Consider the following 20,895-nt stretch of genomic DNA (forward strand, 5'->3'; position numbering starts at 1 on the left):
ACGCCATACTTCCTCTCATCACATTGCCATATATTCAGTGATGTTCTCTCAGTAAATTCATTCTATAGATTATGCCCATTCTACTACTTTTCTCCCACCCCTTTTCCTTAGTGGTAGCAACTATAGCACCACTAGATTTACAACTGGGAGGAACCTTAGAAAGCATTTAATCAAAAAACTCTCACTTTACAGATATGGAAACTGAGGCTCAGAGACAGGTAATTTGCCCAATGTCACATAGTTTGTAACTGGCAGAACCAGGATTCAAAACCAAGTCATTTGACTCCAAGTCCAATGCTGTTTACACAACAACAGACCATGTTCCCTCCTTTCCCATAGGCACCTGGGCTATCAGCTGCAGTTCATGGAGAGTACACAGAATAAAACAGAGACACCTCCTGGCTTCTTTCTGCAAGGCTTCTCTGAATTCCCTCGCCTACAGCCCTTCCTCTTTGTGATCCTCTTAGTAGTACACCTGGCCACCCTGGGTGGAAACCTGGTCATCCTTGTGTCTGTGGCCTCAATTGCCACTCGCCCCCCCATGCTGCTCTTCCTGTGTCAGCTGTCCGCTATTGAGCTCTGCTATACATTGGTAGTAGTGCCACGCTGCCTAGCTGACCTGGCCAGGGGCCAGGACCAGGGCAGCCCCATCTCCTTCGTGGGCTGTGCAGTACAAATGCAGATGTTTGTGGCTCTTGGTGGAGCTGAGTGCTTCCTATTGGCAGCCATGGCCTATGATCGCTATGTGGCCATCTGCCACCCCCTGCGCTACCCAGTCTTGATGACACCAGGGCTCTGTGGAAGGCTGGCTATGAGCTGCTGCTTGGGGGGACTGGTGGTCTCCCTGTTTCTCACAGTGGCAATATTCCGAATGCCTTTCTGTGGCTCCCACCTGTTGATTCACTTCTTCTGTGATGTCACTGCCCTGCTGCACCTTGCCTGTACCCGGAGCTACGTGGAGGAACTACCCTTCCTTGGGGCTTGTATTCTTCTATTATTGGTACCCTCTTTCCTGATCCTAACTTCCTATGGTGCTATCGTGGGTGCCTTGCGACGCCTGCACTCATCTGGGGGCCGCAAGAAGGCTGCTTCCACCTGTGCCTCCCACCTGGCAGTGACCCTGCTGCACTATGGCTGTGCCACCTTCATGTATGCACGGCCCAAGACCAGCTATGCCCCCAAACGGGACCGGACACTGGCACTTGTCTATACCAATGTAACGCCCCTCCTCTACCCGCTCATCTACAGTTTCCGCAATCGGGAAGTCACCGCAGCCATACAGAGGGTACTGAGGTTGAAAGGAGATGGCCACTCCCTGGTTACTGGCTGACCCACCCACTCCAATCCTAAAGACAGTGAAGGCTAGTGGGTTGGGGAGCTGGGGTTCAGTACAAGGCAAGACATTGCTTCTCTTCCAGTCTTTCTCTAACATTTAGGCACCAGCAACTAGTGTTCAGCACTGGGAAAGGAATGGACTCAATTCTCCTCCCTTCCCAGGAAATGTATTGTTGAGTGATAGATTCTCTGTCCTTATTCTCTCATGCTAATGGAGAAGACCCAATCCCTGACTAAAGATCTCTCATCACAACATAGAAATAGGAAAGAATTATACATATATACAGAGTCCAAAAGGTACAAATGAATTTATCTCAGACCCATTGTACACCTGCTGAGGGAATGTGGGGAGAGGAGGTTGGGGAAGAAGAAAGGGTAGGATAGACTGGGGTGAGATAAATGAGCACATCTTTCCTGGAGGAAGTAAGTTTTCTGAGTTAGATTTTTGATATGTAAGTGATGGATACCCACTGATCTTGAGGTCTAAGGTCATTAAAGCCTCACCTTGGAACTGAATGAAAGATTCACTTTATTTAGTCTTTGCTGTTGAAAGCTAAAGATTGTCGAGGTGAGAAGACCTACCTCACAGTCCTCTGCATTTTCTCTTACTTGGAGTTCTATCTCCTTATTCCTATGGTTGAAAGGGACTGAATCCAAATTTTTAGAGATGTCATTCCTCACTGCTTATTCACATTTCTTATATTACCTAATGGTAAAGGGAGGAATTGTTTCTTCCGGATGTATACAAAGATTGGATTCTAGTAATGACATACAGGATTGTACTGAGCCCAGGATGACCCTGAGTTCCTTAGCTCATTTCTCTTTGTTTCACCCAGATGTCTTTTATCCACTATTGAAAGTGCATAATGGTGCCAGACCCTTAACAGGTGAGATGAATTCCACACTAACCACATAATTTTGCTCGGTTCTAATTGGTTCTGGGTCTGTGATAAGAGAAAGTAACCTAAAGTAGCAGCATAGTTTAATGAAAAGAAGACTAAATTTGAAGTAAGAGCACCCAGGTTTATATCCTGGAGCTGCCACATGCTAGGTGTGTGACCTTGGGCAAGTCACAGACTCTCTGTACAAATGTCTATAAAATGAGGCAGTTGAGCTGAATGATTTCCCAGGTCCCTTCCACCTCTAAATTTGTGATCCCTTGCTTCTGAGGCCACAGCAACAAGATGACTTGGAATTAGTCCATTATCTGAGACCATGCATCACATAGATAAATTACTAGTATCTCTCTTTACCTGACAATATTGACAGGTACAATTTCAGTTTGCCAGGGAATTGATCCACAACACAAAATTGAAGCCAGAAACTGTGAATACATCAAAATAAACTAACTGGGGAGGAAAGGATCCAGAGAGGTGTACTAAGACTGAACAAAGAAGATATGGGTCCGGGAACCTTTTTAAAAATATATTTATTTTCTTTAGTCAAAAGAATTGATTAGAAAATGTCACAAGCTTTTAAACAATGGTTTAAGAATATTGTTTGTCGCAAGCAGCATTCTGGCCTTATGTTGCCCATCCTGGACCCCAGATTGTGCTCTGAAATAGATATTCAAGAAGCACATCTAGTGAACATTTCAAGATATATAAGGGGATAAATCAACAATTAGCAGAAAAAGAATTTCAAATCCTTAACATTCCACAAATTGATGGTCATTGTCCTTAGGTTCCAACATGCATTTTCTTCAAAATCTTAGGATTTTCTTGGCCCAGATCATTTGTTGATAAACAATGGTACCTTTTTGTTGTATTTAGACCCAAATTTACAAGGGTTAACATGGAGTTTTAATAAGTATCAAAAAGCAATCAATAACCAATGGGGTTGAACCTAGTGTTGCAATCAGATATGTTCACTGGGAAAATAAAGTGCATATTGAGGTAATGTATTTTATTAGAAACGTAAATATTTTCTGATAAGTTGTATTTATTTCAGTGTAAATAGGAAAGGCTTATTATCACATTTTAATCTGTAAGGCATTATAATAACGAATGTCAGATTTAACAATTCCAATGTAACCAGTGTCCCAAGTCCATATAACAGCTACTCTCATTACTTGCCACCAGGGTAAAAAAAAACTAACCTAATGGAACAAAACTATTTTCTACCTATGACTTCTTCTACCTGAGATCTTATCTACAGCTACCCTTTGTTAGTTTTTGGTGTTATGCAAGAGTAATCTGGAAGCTAGTATTAACTATATAAAGCAATAAAAGAAAAATGTTACATAACTTCAAAAAATCCTTGCAGGAAAGTTCAGAAAAGGTATACACACTGTTTAATTAAGCAGCAAGTCTAGGCAGAGAAATTAACTACAAATTCTTCAAAGTGCCATCCGTTTTTATTTCTATATCGCTTGAAATTTCACAAATTGCTGCCATATATCAAAACTAAACCAATTTTGGGGTGAAGGGAAAGGGACAGGAAAAGTCTAAGATGTGGTTTCAATGTGCTGGAGTGAAAGGAAAAAAACACGATCAAACTCTAATCTGATCATAGTATATTTAGCTATGATGGACTTTTTTTAAGTACAGTGCAATAGAACACCAAGATACACGTATCCAGAAATGCAAGGCAAAGTTTAAAAGATGTTTAAATTATTCTACTTTACACAGAGTACCTTTTTTCTTAAATCTAAGGCAACTGAGAGAGGGAAGTTCAGAAAAAAATAAGATTGTAGCTTCATATGTTCAGAGAAGAGATGATTATAGGCCAAAATAAGGTAAGTTTTCTGAACAAGGTAAACTCAAGCTATACTTGAATGATACATATAACTTAGATAGAAAAGGAATTAAAACAGAATACAAGGCTTTATATGATAAATACAAATATTTCTGATTACATTTCAGGTCCATGTTTTGGCCCATCAAAGGTCAGGTGTTTTGGCTTAGTGTTGTTTTTTGAAAGGAACAATGGTAATAAGAAAGGAAGGGGCAAGAGAAGGAAAAAAGAGGAAACAAGGAGACACATAGAATAAAGACATACTAACAAAGAGGAAAAGGGAAAAAGAAAGAAGTGTTTAGACATGTATGCAGCAAGGAAATATGTGGGAAAGAAAGATTTTATACATTTTATACATACATTTTATATTTATATATGTGTGTGTATGTATTTATCTATTAGGAGGTATACTATTATATAATAGAAGGATAATCATAGTGTTATATAATATACATACATATATAAGAGAGAGACAGACAGATAGACAGACTGACCTACCTAAAGAGAACTATTTGAGGTAGATGGTTCTTAGCACAACCTGATAATTCACTTAGACTATAGATTTCAGCAGGCTGTCACATCTTCATTATTGCTATAAATGTTAACTAGCTAATTGAGCGCTAGTCACAGCTCTTCAAATTCTTTCTTCTGAATAGGGTAATAAAAGCCACTCATCAAAGGAAAAGTTATTCTCTGGGGTGCTTGAAGCAGTATTTAGTGTAATAGTGCCCAGGAAAATGATGTGATATTTGTTAGCAGTCACATACTTACTAGCTATGTGACCTTGGACAAGTGACTTAACACCATTTGCCTCAGTTTCCTCCTCTGTAAAATGAACTAGAGAAGGAAATGACAAACTGCTCCAGCATCTTTGCCAAGAAAACTCCAAATGGGGTCACAAAGAGTCAGACATGACTAAAACAACTCAACAATAACAAAGGATCTTAGGCATTACAGATCCTTCCTCTTTGACAGAACAGTTTCTCAGTGATCTCTCTCCACCCAGAAAATGCAATTAGAGTACTCATTTGTCATCAACATAACAACAATTCATATTTATATAACTCTTTAAGATTTACAAAAATAACATATTCCCCTCCAAACAAGTATAAAATAGCACCCTAAAATGAATTCTGGAGTGGCAGAACTAGCAAAAAGACATGGTTAAACAATCTTCCAGGCCAAAAAAAGGGCGAAGGTCAGCAGGAAAGGTCTGTCTCACTCAGGTGAGAGGGGAGCATAGTCTAGCACAAGAAGTGTCCTGGCAAGCCACTAGCAGGCTCTGCCTCAGAAAGCCAGCAAGAGACCCTGAGGCCCAGTGTGGTGAGAGCAAGCAGACACCAGATCCAGGACCTCCCACCCACATGCACCTCAATACCAATGCTAGGACAACCCATGTGTCTCAATGTAGCCCCAGGCAAACAAGAAGAAACCACCACAGGAGCCTCCATGTACCTCAGCATAGCCAGGTGAACAGGCAAATGCAAGCACCAGAATCCCCACCCCCACACCATGTCTCAGCACAGTGGCCGATGCCAGCACCGGGACTCACCCTTGCTTTAGCCAGGTGCAAAGAGGCAAACACCAGCACTAAGAACCCCTCCATGGGACTCAGCATATGGGTTGAAGTAGAGTAGAAAATCTCACTCTCCAATTTATGAGGCCTTCCTTTGCCCAATATCATACATGAAGTTTTTTATATCGTTCCTGGAGACTTTCCATGTCTAGCTCTCTCTGTTCTCTTTGCAAAGCTCCCAATATTCTAGACTTGAAACCTTCTCAAATCAATTTTAATGACTGAGCCTTGCATTTGTTCCTTACAGGAAACTGGTTGGCCACCTCCACCAACTGCCAATGTCCTAAATATACTGGCTACTCCAAGTGGTCCACATTTGACTTTCTTGAACTCCCTCATATTCTGATAGAATTATATGATCCATGAGAATAGGGGTCATTATTATTATTATTTGTATTTCTAGCTAACAAAGGAACTAGTTTTCTCCCAAACACTGGGAAAATCTCTAATTTCTAGGTCACCCTTGATCCTTTTGCCTTCAAATTGTGAAGCAGACAGAGCTCCGTACCTTTAGAATTTTATGAAAGCTAGACAGCAAGTTGCTCATGAAGATGATTACAGTGATTGAAGCTCTTAGAGAGGAATTTCATAGCTGTTTTGAGCAAGAGCTACCCAATAACCATGGAAACCAGCAGAAGGAGAAAAAGTTCCTTTTACTTCTCAGGGCCTCATTTCTTCATCTATAAAATGAGCAGCTGGACTATGTGGACCCCAAGGTCCTGCCTGGTCTTAAATCTGACCTCCTATGAAAGTGTGCATTGGAAAATTAAACCGAGTAAAGTAAAACCTTGTGCATGTTTATATTTGGAGAAAATCTTGCTCGGTGAGGCAAATTTAACCATGTAAAACAAAAAAACACACAACAAATTTTGATATTCTAACTTACAAATAAAATATTATATAAGGCCACAGAGAGTTTGGGAACGGGTACTTAAAGAGTGTTTTCAAATCCCATATGAACATGACAACTAAAACTAGCAAAAAATAGAACTAAAAAGACAACGAAATATTATCTTGAAAAAAATCTCTCATTTCATGAAGACTGGATGTTTAAAATTACATGATATTAAGTGATTTTTACTTAAAACACTTTCTGATTTGTTTTGCAAAAGCACCTTTTTTCTCTACATATGTTTGAACTGTGGTGTTTAAAAGCCCCCACACAGTATTAACTTCATTTAGATTATGAGCTTCTTGAGGGCAGGTATTGCCTTTTGCCTCTTTTTGTAATCCCAGAACTTAGTACAATGTCTGACATGTAGTAGATGCCTAATAAATGCCTATTGATTGATTGATTGATTAAGCTATAATTAAAAAATTGTTTTACAAAATTTTGCAAAGGCCCACATTTTTGGGTGGGAATAGGTGCAAGGAAAAGAGGAGGTCCAGGCAGACTTTGAAAGAAAAACTTGCTATTAAATAGACAACTTCATTGCAAACAAAAGATTCATGGCATTTGGAATAAGAAGACCTGGTCTGAATTTCAGCCCTGCCTCATATTAGCAGAGTGACTTCAGGAAGGTCATTTCACTTCCCTAGGCCTCAGATCCATCATCTGTTAAATGGGGAGCAAAACTAGATGATGTCTTCTGGACAAGAACATATGAATGATTAAATTTAATGCTATTTCATTATAATGAACAAGAAGATTGGCCCTAGAGAAGAGCTGAAGAAATGCATGTCCCTCTGGTCTTTGCAGAGTTTGAGGACCAGGAGTATGGAATACTACATAGACTGCCGGGCTCAGTTGATGGACTGCTTAGTTTTGTTGAATAGTTTTGTTTCATTCTTCTTACCTCTTCCCTTTTTTCCAAAGGATGACTCCTTAGGTAAAGTAAGGACATAGTTGGAAATGAAGGTACATAAAAACAAGAACTATCAATTTTTTAAAAAGACTAGATAATCACTAAAGCCCCTTTCAGTTCTAAATCCTAAAATCTCATGATCTGGTTTTCATCAGAATATTTTTTGTTTCATTGTTGTTATTGTTCAATCATTTTAGTCATATCCAACTCTTTGCGAATGACTCCATGGATTGAGAGAATCAAAGAGTCTCACCTGGCTTTCATAATTTTCAGGTGGTGATATTTGCAAAAGTACTGGATTCTACCTTCCTGAGGGCTGCACTGTAAATATAATGATACCACATTCTGATTGCTTTTCTTACATGAGGGCAACTTCCCCAAAGCCCCTGTTTATATTTGGTTTATTTTTATATACTTCTATATGGCTACAGCCTCCCCCAAGAAATAATTATTTTCCCCTTATATTAATAACATGTTATTAAATTAAAATTAAGATTATCCCTTCCTATTTTCAGATCCTGTAGGTTATTCAGCCAGTCTCTAAAGGACACTACTGATAGTTGAGATTGCCCAAATCCTCTAGGTACGTGTTTCTCTGTCTTGGATGGGACTCCATCCAGCTAGAAGATCTTACAAACAGAAACCAGTCTAGGTGAGTTATTGCCTTAGGAAATAAGTCCCTATCCTTGGAACCTTCCATTAGAATTTAGGGTGGCCCAGCTTATGAAGGGAAAAACCTACCAGAGTGGTCTGGGTACAAATGGATTTCCTTTGTCCACAATGCTGGAGGGTGATGATCAAGTCATGTTCTTATCAGGAGGAGCTAAAAACTTTCTGCCCACCTCCTTATTAATATGTCCCCCACATTGATTATTACCAATCAGAATTGATTTCCATCTATCAGGGATAACCTCTTTTCTTTAACCATTCAATGGTAACCCATGGTTTGTCTTTGGTTTCCAAAAGAACCACTGACTTCAGTTTATTGATTATTTGCAAGCCATAATTAATACATTGATTATTAATTACCAAGAAACTATGTCTTTTGGGCTTTTCATTTTCCTCACCTCCCTCCTTAACCCTATAACTGTAAACATAATAAAGATGTACTCTACACCTTAAATTACCCACTGTCTTCCCAACTACAACCTCTTCTACGGGGTTTGTTTCCTACCACAACTGGTTCTCTCTTGTCTAGATAGGCATGTATTTTTCTTTGCCTTTTTCATCACCTGCCATTTAGATTCTCAGGAGATTCATTCTTCCAAAACATAGAATATCACCAGAGGAATATTTGTGTTTAAAAAGTGGGTTTTGACAACCAACTCCTCACTCACACATATAAACACATACACATACAAACACATACACATACAAACACACTTATGTATGTATGTATGTATGTATGTATGTTAGATTCAATATCCTTCGTGTTTTCTCTTTCTGACCCCACAGATACAAATTGGCTACCACAGTGATAACCTGAGTGGGGATAATAATATCGTCAGAGAACCTGTAGTCATTTATCATAGTTACTTGGGTAAAGCATATAGTTCAATTCACAGCCTCTAGAGTGGGCTTGTCTATTTAAAGCTTCTTAAACTGTGGGTCGTGACCCCATATAAGGTCACATAAATGAATGTGGTGGTGATGAAAAATTTGGCAATAAATGTTTGATTTGTATGCCTATTTTAGATACCCATATACCTGGGGTCATGTAAAAATTTTTCAGGTGAAAAGAGACAATGAGTGGAAAAAGTTTAAGAAGTCTTTGCCTATATTGGAGTGCCCCATGGCTGTTCCTTAGAAAATACATCTGTCACCTTTATTGTTGCTATACTTGCCCCTTATTTCACACTTAGTGATTAAAGGTCTCAAGAGAGCCAAAAAACAAAGACAATCAAGTGGAGGTGATAAATCGGATAATGAACAAGGTGGAAGTCATTGGTTGGTCAAGAAGAATCACATAGGTATTTTGAAATGGAAAAGGGATGGTCTCTTTAGAAAGCTTGATAGAATGGAAAGGAGACTGTATTTGGAGGACCTTCCTGTGTGACCAGGAATAAGTCACAATCTCTCTTAGCCTCAGCTTCCTGATTCTAAAATCATCAAATATTCTCTAAGTTCTCATTTAACCTTCAATGCCAAGATAGCAAGACTGAGAGAACAGGATGAGGAAGCATAATAAGCTCCTTGGCATATGTTTTATGCCCAGTGTGCTTCTTTCCTAATGGGGTGCAAATTTCAAATTTGCCCAGGAGATGGGGCAAATGAGGTACAGGTCCCATAACCTCATGATCTCTTTTACAAGGAAAGACATCTGTAGAAAGACATCCCCTGGGCGAAGCTGCAGTCAGATAGCATTATCCTGATAGTGTGAGCTGAAAAACTGTCATGTCCAGAGAGCCCTGAGCCATTGCTCTGCCTTTCTAGCCCCAGATTCAGGAGGACCTGAATTCAAATTCAACCTTAGACACTTGACACTTACTAGCTTTGTGACCCAGGGGAAGTCATTTAACCTTCATTGACCTGCAAAATTTTTTTTAAAAAGCCATGATCAAGAAAAGAGTCTAGATACCATATTCCAGGAAATTAAGGAGAACTTCCCTGAAATTGTAGAATCAGAGGATAAATCATCATTGAAAGAATCCACCGAACACCTCCTGAAAGAGACCCCAAAAGGAACACTTCAAGGAATATTGTAGCCATACTCCAGAATTATCAAGTGAAGGAGAAAATACTGCAATCAGTGAGAAAGAAACCATTTAAATACAATGGAGCCACAGTCAGGATTGAAAAGTATCTGACAGCTTCAACATTAAAGGATCACAGGGCTTGGAATATGATATACAGGAAGGCAAAGGAGCTTGGATTACAACCCAGGATCAACTACCCAGCAAAACTGATCATTCTCTTTCAGAGAAAAAGATGGACATTCAATGAACTAGGGGACTTCCAAGGCTTCCTGAGAAAAAGACCAGAAGTGAACAGAAAATTTGATCTCCAAATACAAGACTCTAGAGAAATATAAAGAGGTAAACAAGGGAAAGAAAGTGGCTGTTCAGTGGTATTAAACTGCTTTAGTCCATATGAGGGAGGATAATACTTTTAACTCTTGAGATCTGTATCTCTGTTAAGGTGTTGTTATTAAATCAACTTTGATGTGATGATATAAAGAAACTTAAGGGGCAGAATAAAAGAAGACTAGAGGGAGAAGAGGAAGGAGAGGTGAAATGGGGTTAATTATATCATATGAAGAGGCACAAAAAGAACCCATTACAACAGAGGGAAAGAAGGGAGGGATGGGCATTGTTGCAACCTTACTCTCATCAGATTTGGTTCAGGGAGGGAATAAAATACACTCCCATTTGTTTAAAGAAACTTAGCTTACTCTTTAAGTAAACAAAAGGGGAAGGGGAAAAGGGTGGTATTGATAGAAGGAAGAGTACAAGTGGGGGTAAAGGGGAAAGAAAAAGAAGGGCAGCTGATAAAAGGGAGGGCAGATTAAGAGAGGCAGTGGTCAGAAGCAAAACACTGGTCAGGTGGAATAGGGGGAAAAAGGGGAAAAGAAGATGGAGGGAAATAAACAGTTAATTATTTTAATTGTGAATGTGAATGGGATGAACTTTTCCATAAAACAGAAGTGAATAGCAGAGTGAATTAAAAACCAGAATCCTAAAATATATTGTTTACAAGAAACACATTTGAAACAGAGAGATACACAGAGAATAAAGGTAAAAAGTTGGAGCAAAATATATTATGCTTCAGCTGACATCAAAAAAGCAGGGATAGCAATTCTTATCTCAGAAAAAGCAAAAGCAAAAATCAATCTAATTAAAAGAGATAAGGAAGGAAACTACATCTTGCTAAAAGGTACTATAGATAATGAAGTAATATCAATACTGAACATGTATGCACCAAGTTGCATAGCATCCAAATTCTTAGGGGAGAAATGAAATGAGTTATGAGAGGAAATAGACATCAAAACTATACTAGTGGGGCATCTGAATCTTCCCCTCTCAGAATTAGATAAATCTAACTGCAAAATAAATAAGAAAGAAGTTAAAGAGGTGAATAGAATATTAGAAAAGTTAGATATGATAGACATCTAGAGACAACTGAATGTGCAAAGAAAGGAAAATACCTTCTCAGCAGTACATAGCATATACTCAAAAAATGACTGTATTAGGACACAAAAACCTCATAGTCAAATGTAGAAAGGCAGTGCTTAGGGGAAATTATATATCTCTAAATGCTTACATGAATAAAAAAGAGAAAGAGGAGATCAATGAATTGGGCATGCAAATAAAAAGCTAGAAAAAGAACCACACCACAGAAAGCTTTTTTGCTGGTTGGTTGTTTAGTAAGTAGGCTTGAGGTTATCTCCGGACCAGAGAACAGGTCAGGCAAGAGCAAAACCAGCCCTCCCTCAAACCAAAACACCTGGGACCCTCTGAAGCTGGGGAAAAAGAGTGGAGCTGAGAAGCAGCCCCCTCTACCCCCCAGTGGAGAGTTTAAAATCAATTAAAAGATGAGCAAACAAAGAAAGTTCAAAACTATAGAAGGCTATTTCAGCAACAAGGAAGATTTAAGGTGCAGCCTCAGATGAGGAAATCAACCACAGGGCCCCTACATCCAAAGCTTCCAAGAAAAATATGAACTGGTCTCAGGCTATGGAAGCCCTCAAAAGGGACTTTGAATAGAAAATATGAGAAATAGAAAGAAGATATAGAGAGAGGGAAGAAAGAATGGAAAGAGAAATGAGAGTGATGCAGCAGAGTCATGAGAAAAAAAGTCAACAGTTTGAAAAACCAAATGGAAAAGGAGATTAGAAAACTGTCTGGTGAAAATAATTGCCTAAGAATTAGGATTGAACAAATGGAAGCTAGTGACCTTATGAAAAACCAAGCCACAGTAAAGCAAATCCAATTGAATGAAAAAATAGAGGGCAATGTGAAATATCTCCTTGGAAAAACAGCTGACCTGGAAAATAAAGCCAGGAGAGATAATTTGAAAATAATTGGACTACCTGAAAACCATGACCAAAACAAAAGTTTAGACACCATCCTCCAAGAGATTGTGAGGGGAAATTGCCCTGATATTGTAGAAGCAGAAGCTAAAATAGAAATTGAAAGAATCCACCAATCACCTCCTGAAAGAGATCCCAAAAGGAAAACCTCCAGGAATATTATAGCCAAATTCTAGAACTCCCAGGTCAAGGAGAAAATATTGCAAGCAGCTAGAAAAAAAGGAATTCAAATACTGTGGAGCTCCAATAAGGATAAAGCAAGATCTAGGAGGTTCTACATTAAAGGACCAGAGGGCTTGGAGTATGATATTCCAGAGGGCAAAGGAACTGGGACTACAGCCAAAAATCACATACCCAGCAAAACTGAACATAATTTTTCAGAAGAAAAAATGGAATTTCAATGAAAAAGAGGACTTTCAGGCATTTGTGATGAAAAGACCTGAACTGAATAGAAAATTTGACTTTCAAATACAAGACCCTAGAGAATAATAAAGAGGTAAACAGGAAAAAGAAATCATGAGGGGCATTAAAAGATTAAACTGTTTACAGTCATACATGAGAAAATAATACTTCCAACTCATAAGAACTTTTTCAGCAAGGAATACACAGAGGACACAGGTTTGAAATGAATATGAAGGGATGGTATTTGTAAATCATTTATTTTTTGTATATCTTTGTTCTTTGTGGAGCAAACAAGGTGGGTTATCTGATGTCTGGGGTCGAATTTGGACTCTGGGCCTCCTGGGCCCAGGGCTGGTGCTTTGTCCACTGTGCCATCTAGCTAATACATGATGACATCTTTAAAATAAGGGGGAGAGGTAGGAGTAATAGACAGGGGGAGGGGGAGGGGAGGGGAGAGGGGAGAGGGGAGAAGGGAGAGGTCGAATGGGAAGAAGTATCTCATAGGAAGGAAACAAGAAAAAAAGCCTATGGAAGGGAGGGGAAAAAGGGGAGTGAGTGAACTTCACTAAAATCAGAATTGGCTCAAAGAAGGAATAACATACATACTCAAGCAGGTATAGTAATATATTTTTGCCCTGAGGAAAAGTGGGAGGAGAAGGAGATGGGGTGGGGGAGAAGAGGGGAAGGAGGGAAGAGAAGTTTGGGGGAGGGAGCTATAAAAAGAAAAACACTAGGGGCAGCTAGGTGGCACAATGGATAGAGCACCGGCCCTGGACTCAGGAGGACCTGAGTTCAAATCCGGCCTCAGACACTTTACACTTACTAGCTGTGTGACCCTAGGCAAGTCACTTAACCCCAATTGCCTCACCAAAAAAAAAAACACTTTAGAGGAAGGTAAAGATGTTCTGCATAACACCACATGTATGACATACTGAATTGCTTGATTTCATTGGGAGAGTTGAGGAGGGATGGAGGAAGAAAAATTTAGAAAACAGAATTAGTTCAAAGGCCATAACCTCATTAGAGTGGGCTCAAGGAGGGAATAACACACACATCCAATGGGGAAGAGTAATCTATTTAACCCTTCAGGAAAGTAGGAAAGGAAGAGGATAAGGAGGGAAGTGTGAATGAAGGGAGGGTAGAGTGGGGCAGAGGGCAGTCAGTAGCAAAACACTTATGAGGAGGATTAGGGCAAAATAAGATAGACAATGGAATAAATATCATTGGAAGGGAATGGTATGGAGGGAAATAGTTACATTGAGTACAAGGTCAAAATGTATGTTACCTACTCTGCTGGGCTATTGTGAAGAAAATTCTCTGTCAAGTTAGAGGTACTATATAGAAATTGTGATGAACAGGATGCTATCAGAAAAACCTGGAAAGACCCACATGAACTGAAGTGGAGAGAAATTTATTGTACACAAAATAACAGCATTAGTGTAAGATGATCTGCTGGGAAGCGCGTGGTTATTTTCAGCAAGGCAATGATCAAATATAACTCTAAAGAATCTAGGAAAATTGCAGTACATCTACAGAGACAGAACTGATGGTATCTGAAAACAAACACATTTTTTGACAATTCCTTAATCTGAAGTTTTGTTTTTATCTGTTTCCACTCACAACCTAGATAAGGTAGAATTGTTTGCCATGACTACTCATGTATAATTTATGTTTAATTGTTTGAGTCCTTGGGGTTGGGGTGGGAGGGCAGGGAGGAAGAGAAGTTGGAACACAAAGTTTTTTTAAAAATTGATGTCAAAATTTGCTTTTACATGTAATTTGGAAAATAAAAGTCTAAAATAAAATATAAATAAATACTAAAAAAAATGAAAGGAGTAATTTCACCACTAATGAAGTAGAAATTAAAGCAATAATTAGGAGCTATTTTGCCCAACTGTATGCCAATAAATTTGACAATCTAAATGAAATGGATGGATATTTACAAAAATACAATTTGCCCAAGTCAACTGAAGAGGAAATAAAATCCTTAAATAGGCCCATTTCAGAAAAAGAAATTTAACAAGTCATCAATGAACTTCCTAAGAAAAAATCTCCAGGGCCAGATGGGTTTACAAGTGAATTCCACCAAACATTTAAAGAACAATTAATTCTAATACTTTACAAACTATTTGAAAAAATAGGTAAAGAAGGAGTTCTACCAAACTCCTTTCGTGACACATATATGGTGTTGATACCTAAACAGGGCAGAGCCAAAACAGAGAAATAAAATTACAGACCAATTTCCCTAATGAATATCAATGCAAAAATCTTAAATAAAATATTAGCAAGGAGATTGCAGGAGTGATCACCAGGCTAATACACTATGACCAGGTCAGATTTATACCAGGAATGCAATGCTGGTTCAACATTAGAAAAACTATTAATATAATAAATCACATCAATAACACAATTAACCAAAATCATATGATTATCTCAATAGATGCAGAGAAAGCATTTGACAAAATATAACACTCATTCCTATTAAAAACACTAGAGCCCATAGGAATAGGTGGAGTTTTCCTTAACATAATAAGCAGCATCTACCTAAAACTATCAGCAAACATTATATGTAATGGGGATAAGTTAGAAGCATTCCCAATAAGATCAGGGGTGAAACAGGGATGTTCATTATCACCTCTATTATTTAATATTGTATTAGGAATGTTAGCTATAGCAATAAGAGAAGAAAAAGGAATTAAAGGAATGAGAATAGGCAAGGAGGAAACAAAACTTTCACTCTTTGCAGATGATATGATGGTATACTTAGAGAATCCTAAAGAATTAACTAAAAAACTGCTTGAAACAATTAACAACTTTAGCAAAGTTTCAGGTTATAAAATAAACCCACATAAATCATCAGCATTTCCATACATGACCAACAAAGCTCAGCAGCAAGAGATAGAAAGAGAAATTTAATTTAAAGTAATGGTAGATAATATAAAATACTTGGGAGTCTACCTGCCAAGACAAACCCAGGAACTCTACGAACACAATTACAAAACACTCTTCACACAAACAAAATCAGATCTACGTAATTGGAAAAAATATAAATTGCTCATGGATAGGCCAAGCTAAATGACAATTCTACCTAAATCAATTTACCATTTCAGTGCCATACCAATCAGACTACCAAAAAATTATTTTGTAGAGGTAGAAAAAATAATAACAAAATTCATCTGGGAAAACAAAAAGTCAAGAATACCAAGGGAATTAATGAAAAAATGCACAGGAAGGTAGGCTAGGCATATCAAATTTGAAGCTATATTATAAAGCTGCATTCATTAAAACTATGTGGTACTGGCTAAGAAATAGAGTGGTGGATCAATGGAATAGATTAGGCACAGGAGACACAGTTGTAAATGACTATAGTAATCTACTGTTTGATAAACCTAAAGACTCCCACTTCTAGGATACGAACTTAGTATTTGACAAAAACTGCTGGGAAAACTGGAAGATAGTATGGCAGAAAATAGGAATACACCAACATCTTACACCTTATACAAAACTGAGAAACAATTTTCACAGCCAGCATCTCTGATAAAGGCCTCATTTCTAAAATATATTGGGAACTAAATCAAATTTATAGGAATCCAAGTCATTCCCCAATTGAGAAATGGTCAAAGGATATGAACAGGCAGTTTTCTGATTAAGAAGTCAAAGCTATCTATTGCCATATGAAAAAATGCTGTAAATCACTATTGAGGTACCATCTCACGCCTATCAGATTGGCTAATATGACAAAAAAGAAAAATAACAAATGTTGGAGAAGCTGTGGAAAAATTGGAACACTAATGCATTGCTGGTGGAACTGTGAAGTGATCCAACCATTCTGGGGAGCAATTTGGAATTATGTCCAAAAGGCTATGGGACTGTTCATACCCTTTGACCCAGGGGTACCACTGCTAGGTCTGTATCCTAAAGAGACCATAGAAAAGGGAAAAGGACCCACACGTACAAAAATATTTATAGCAGCCCTCTTTGTGGTAGCAATGAATTGGAAATTGAGGGAATATCCATCAATAGGGGAATGGCTAAACAAATTTTGGTATATGAATGTAATGGAATACTATTGTGCTGTGAGAAATGATGAGCAGGAGGAGTTCAGAGAAACTTGGAAGGACTTATATGAACTGACGTTAACTAAGAGGAGCAGAACAAGAGAACACAGTAACAGCAACATTGTGTGATGAACAATGGGGAAAGGCTTGGCTCTTCTCAGCAGTGCAACAATCCAAAACAGTTTCAAGGAACTCATGATAGAAAATATTCTCAACATCCAGAAAAAAGAACTGTGAATTATGAATGCAGATTGAATCATACTGTTTCTACTTTTGGATTGGATTTTTTTGCTTGAGGTTTTTCCTTTGTGCTCTGATTGTTCTTTCACAAGATGACTAATGTAGAAATATGTTTGATATGACTGCACATATACAACCTATGTCAGACTGCTTGCCATCTTGGGAAGGAGGGAGGGGAGGGGGGAAGAAAAGAAAAATTTGAAACTAAAAATCCAGTGTAAACAAATGTTGAAAACTATCCTTCTATGTAATATGTAACTGGAAAATAATAAAATAAAATTATAAATAAATAAATAAATAAACTTAGGTAGGATTGTCATTTTTATTATATTCACCCCTTCCTTTTATGTTTTACCTCAAGCATAATATATGCAGCTCCATTCTTTTATCTTTGCTCTGCATGTGTCTCTCTGCTTCAGGTGTGTTTCTTGTAAACAACATATTATGGAACTCTGGGTTTTAATCCATTCTGCTCCCCAGCTGCTTTTTGGGTGAGTATATCTCATTCACATGTATAGTTATGATAACTAACCATATATTTCCCTTCATGCTATTTCCCTTTGTTTATTCCCCACCACCACTACCACCACCACCAATAACCTGTCCCTTCTCATTCTTTGATATTCTTGTCCAGGCAATCTACTACATCCATGTTGTCAATTGTAAGGTACCCTGCATGCATCCAACCTAGATCCAGTGTAGGAAAAAGAGATTAGAGTTTACATACAAAAGCTCTCTTTAACTCTACCTCCACCTTATTCATTTCAACCCATATTTATTAATTATCATGTGTGTATGAGCCAATGAGCTAGATAATAAGAATATAAAGTGAAATGAGACAATTCTCAAGTTGCTAAATTTAATATTGAGGGGATGGTGGTTGGTTTTTGTCCTTTGTTCTTGAAGAGGACCATGACATTGGGAACATGATGTCATGACTTGCAAGTGAATTAGATCTAAATCAGTCAGGGCTATGCAAAATCACCAGCCTCACTCTCTTCTCATGAACCATCTGGGTCTAGTGGCAAGATATAGATCACAATGACTGGAGACTTCATCAGATGCAGTGGAAGACCTTGGCCTTTTTAAGCTAAGGTCTTTCCCAGGTCTCTATTTATCTGAGGCAATGTCCATTCAGTGGTTAAGGCTAGGAAAGAATGAGGCAAAGAATTTTTTTTACCTAGTCAAGAAAACTACATCCAAAATAAAATCAATGATATCTATGTGCTGCGTTGCCTGCTGGGAATTAGATATTGCACGCTACTCTCTCTTCCTTTCAGTCACATGAAGAATTTGGCTGGGAGCCTTCCATACAAGTCTTTGAAACATATCAACATCTATCTGGCATGCCTGGGAACAATGCTGGTGAAAATAATCTATGGGGAATGAAATTCTCTAAGCAGATGCAGAAAGAACTGGTTCTTTTCTTTAAGGCCAGGGGCTGGCTTGTTCAGAAGGAGATTCCTACTACTTTGGGCCATCTGCTTTGTCTCACTGGAGACTGAAGCATTCTGAAGCTGCTCCCAACTGTGTGGTAGGCCTATGTAGAATGTCCAGAATGTCCCACCTTGCACCAGTCCTCCTGTCCTCCTTTTCCCCATAAGTAGGTCCCTAGCCTCTCCCACATGGGTGCCTCTATCTTAGGTGATATGGCAATGCACCAAACTCCATTACATTATGATTATCAATGTTAAGAAAACATCTCAATAATTCCTTGGGTGGTCATTAACAACTGTGGACAATGGCATGAATTTTCCATCTTCTCTGTACTACTTTCCAGCTCCCAGTTTGGAACTCAGATTTAATATTGTCTTCCAAACAGTCATTTAATGTCAGTCCTTCAGAATTAGGTTTTTGTATTTTTTTTTTATTTTAGACTCATGATTTCTTTGGCGTAGGTAATATCTTATAAGGAAACTACCTGACCACTACAGATGACCAAATGTCCTTAAACTGAGAGTCTTAGAAAATTCATAGAGCACTGTGTCATTGAATGGTTTGCTCAGAGTCATCCAGCCAGTACATATCAGCTGCAGAACTTAACAATAAGTCTTCTTGATTTTGAGGCCATCTCCTTATCCACCATATGGCTCACTCCAGAATCACCTTTTCACCCTAAAAATCAGGTCTAGGTTTTCTAAGCTGGTCAGGCAAAATTCATAACATTTATTTGTAAAGTTGCTATCTAACTATAGTTAATAATAATAATAATAATTGGTTGCCAATAGATTAGAACCTTTAGCAAGAGTTTAGACTTTTAAGTATTTATTAAAGAGCATTAGGATTTAATGATCAGAGAGAAAGGTAAAAATCTAACTATTTTTAAGAGACCCCATCATCTGACCCACCACAGAGAGGTCAGGAAGAAAAAAAATGATCACAACACCCTCATCATCATTAGAGGCAGTGGGTGGTACAGTTGATAGGGCACTGGACCTGGAGTCAGGAGGACCTGAATTCAAATCAAGTCTTAAATACTTACTAGCTGTGTGATCTTGGGCAAGGCATAACCTCTGTCTGCCTTAGTTTCCTCCACTACAAAATGAGTTTAATACTCATACCTGTCTCACAGGTTTGTGGTGAGGAGTAAATGAGCTAAAAGTTGTAAAGCACTCACTAAACCTTAAATACTACACAAATAGTGGCTATTATTATTATGAAACTTTATATGCCCTTTTATTGTCTACAAATCACTTCACACATATCATCTCATTTCATGGCCTTGTGTTCATAGCTATCCTATTACTTTCTGTGTATAAATTATTATTTAAATGTTAAAATCCACTGGAGATATGTGATAAAATACAGAATGTGGATGCATACTAAGTAAGCAAAAAACTGGAATTAAACAGAAAAAAATATATTCTAGAATCCAGCTAATTAAAAGGAGCATAGATCTACTAGGAAGATCAAAAACCAATGTGGGGAGCAGCTAGATGGCGCAGTGGATAAAGCACTAGCCCTGGATTCAGGAGGACCTGAGTTCAAATCTGGCCTCAAACACTTGACACTTACTAGCTGGGTGACCTTGGGCAAGCCACTTAACCCTCACTGCCCTGAAAAAAAAAATCAATGTGGTAGGAACAGTGGGTAAGGAGGGAGAAACGAATGAGACGACAGAGTCTGTCGCACTATTTTTCCTTAGTCAAGGTCTATTCTGAAGAACCAATGACAAACTCTGATTCTTTAAATGGACACAGAATTAGCAAAAGTTCCACTAGACAGGATAGAAACATAAGATGGAACTAAAAGAGGAATATGGATTTCTTAGCCAGGACGAGAAAAACCTGAGCCACAACTGGATTGGACTTAAGTCAATGGAAGCAGTCCATCCTACAATAATAATGATAGCTAACACTGATTTTTAGTTTACAGTGTCTTAGCTATAGAGCTCCTTCCAAATGGATCTATTCTGTCTCCAAATAAGCCCCTAACACAACAAACATTTATTGTTTGATAGTAGTTTGTTTTCACATAAGATATCTGACCTAAAAGTATAATAGGCTCATAGAATCTTAACCTGGAAGGTACTTTAAAGGAATTCCAGTTCACTCTCTCCTACCCCAAGTACAATCTCTCCTTTAACATCCCTGGCAGACAGCCATGAGTTTTCTAGTTAAATGTTTTCAATAATGAAGAACAGGATATTTTTATACAGTTCTAGCTGTTAGAGAATGCTTGGCAGCTCTTTTTGTGGTGGCTAAGGATTGGAAA

General features: G+C 38.3%; 1 protein-coding gene across 1 annotated transcript; it reads left to right on the forward strand.

The window, feature by feature from the left end:
- Nucleotides 1-364: 364 nt before the first annotated feature.
- LOC122728753 (olfactory receptor 10AC1-like) lies at nucleotides 365-1,330 on the forward strand. Its single transcript, XM_043967535.1, has one exon. It carries the CDS (start codon nucleotides 365-367, stop codon nucleotides 1,328-1,330), a length of 966 nt encoding a protein of 321 aa, XP_043823470.1.
- Nucleotides 1,331-20,895: the final 19,565 nt, after the last annotated feature.

Source organism: Dromiciops gliroides, chromosome 5 (assembly GCF_019393635.1).
Source record: "Dromiciops gliroides isolate mDroGli1 chromosome 5, mDroGli1.pri, whole genome shotgun sequence".
NCBI classification, from domain to species: domain Eukaryota; kingdom Metazoa; phylum Chordata; class Mammalia; order Microbiotheria; family Microbiotheriidae; genus Dromiciops; species Dromiciops gliroides.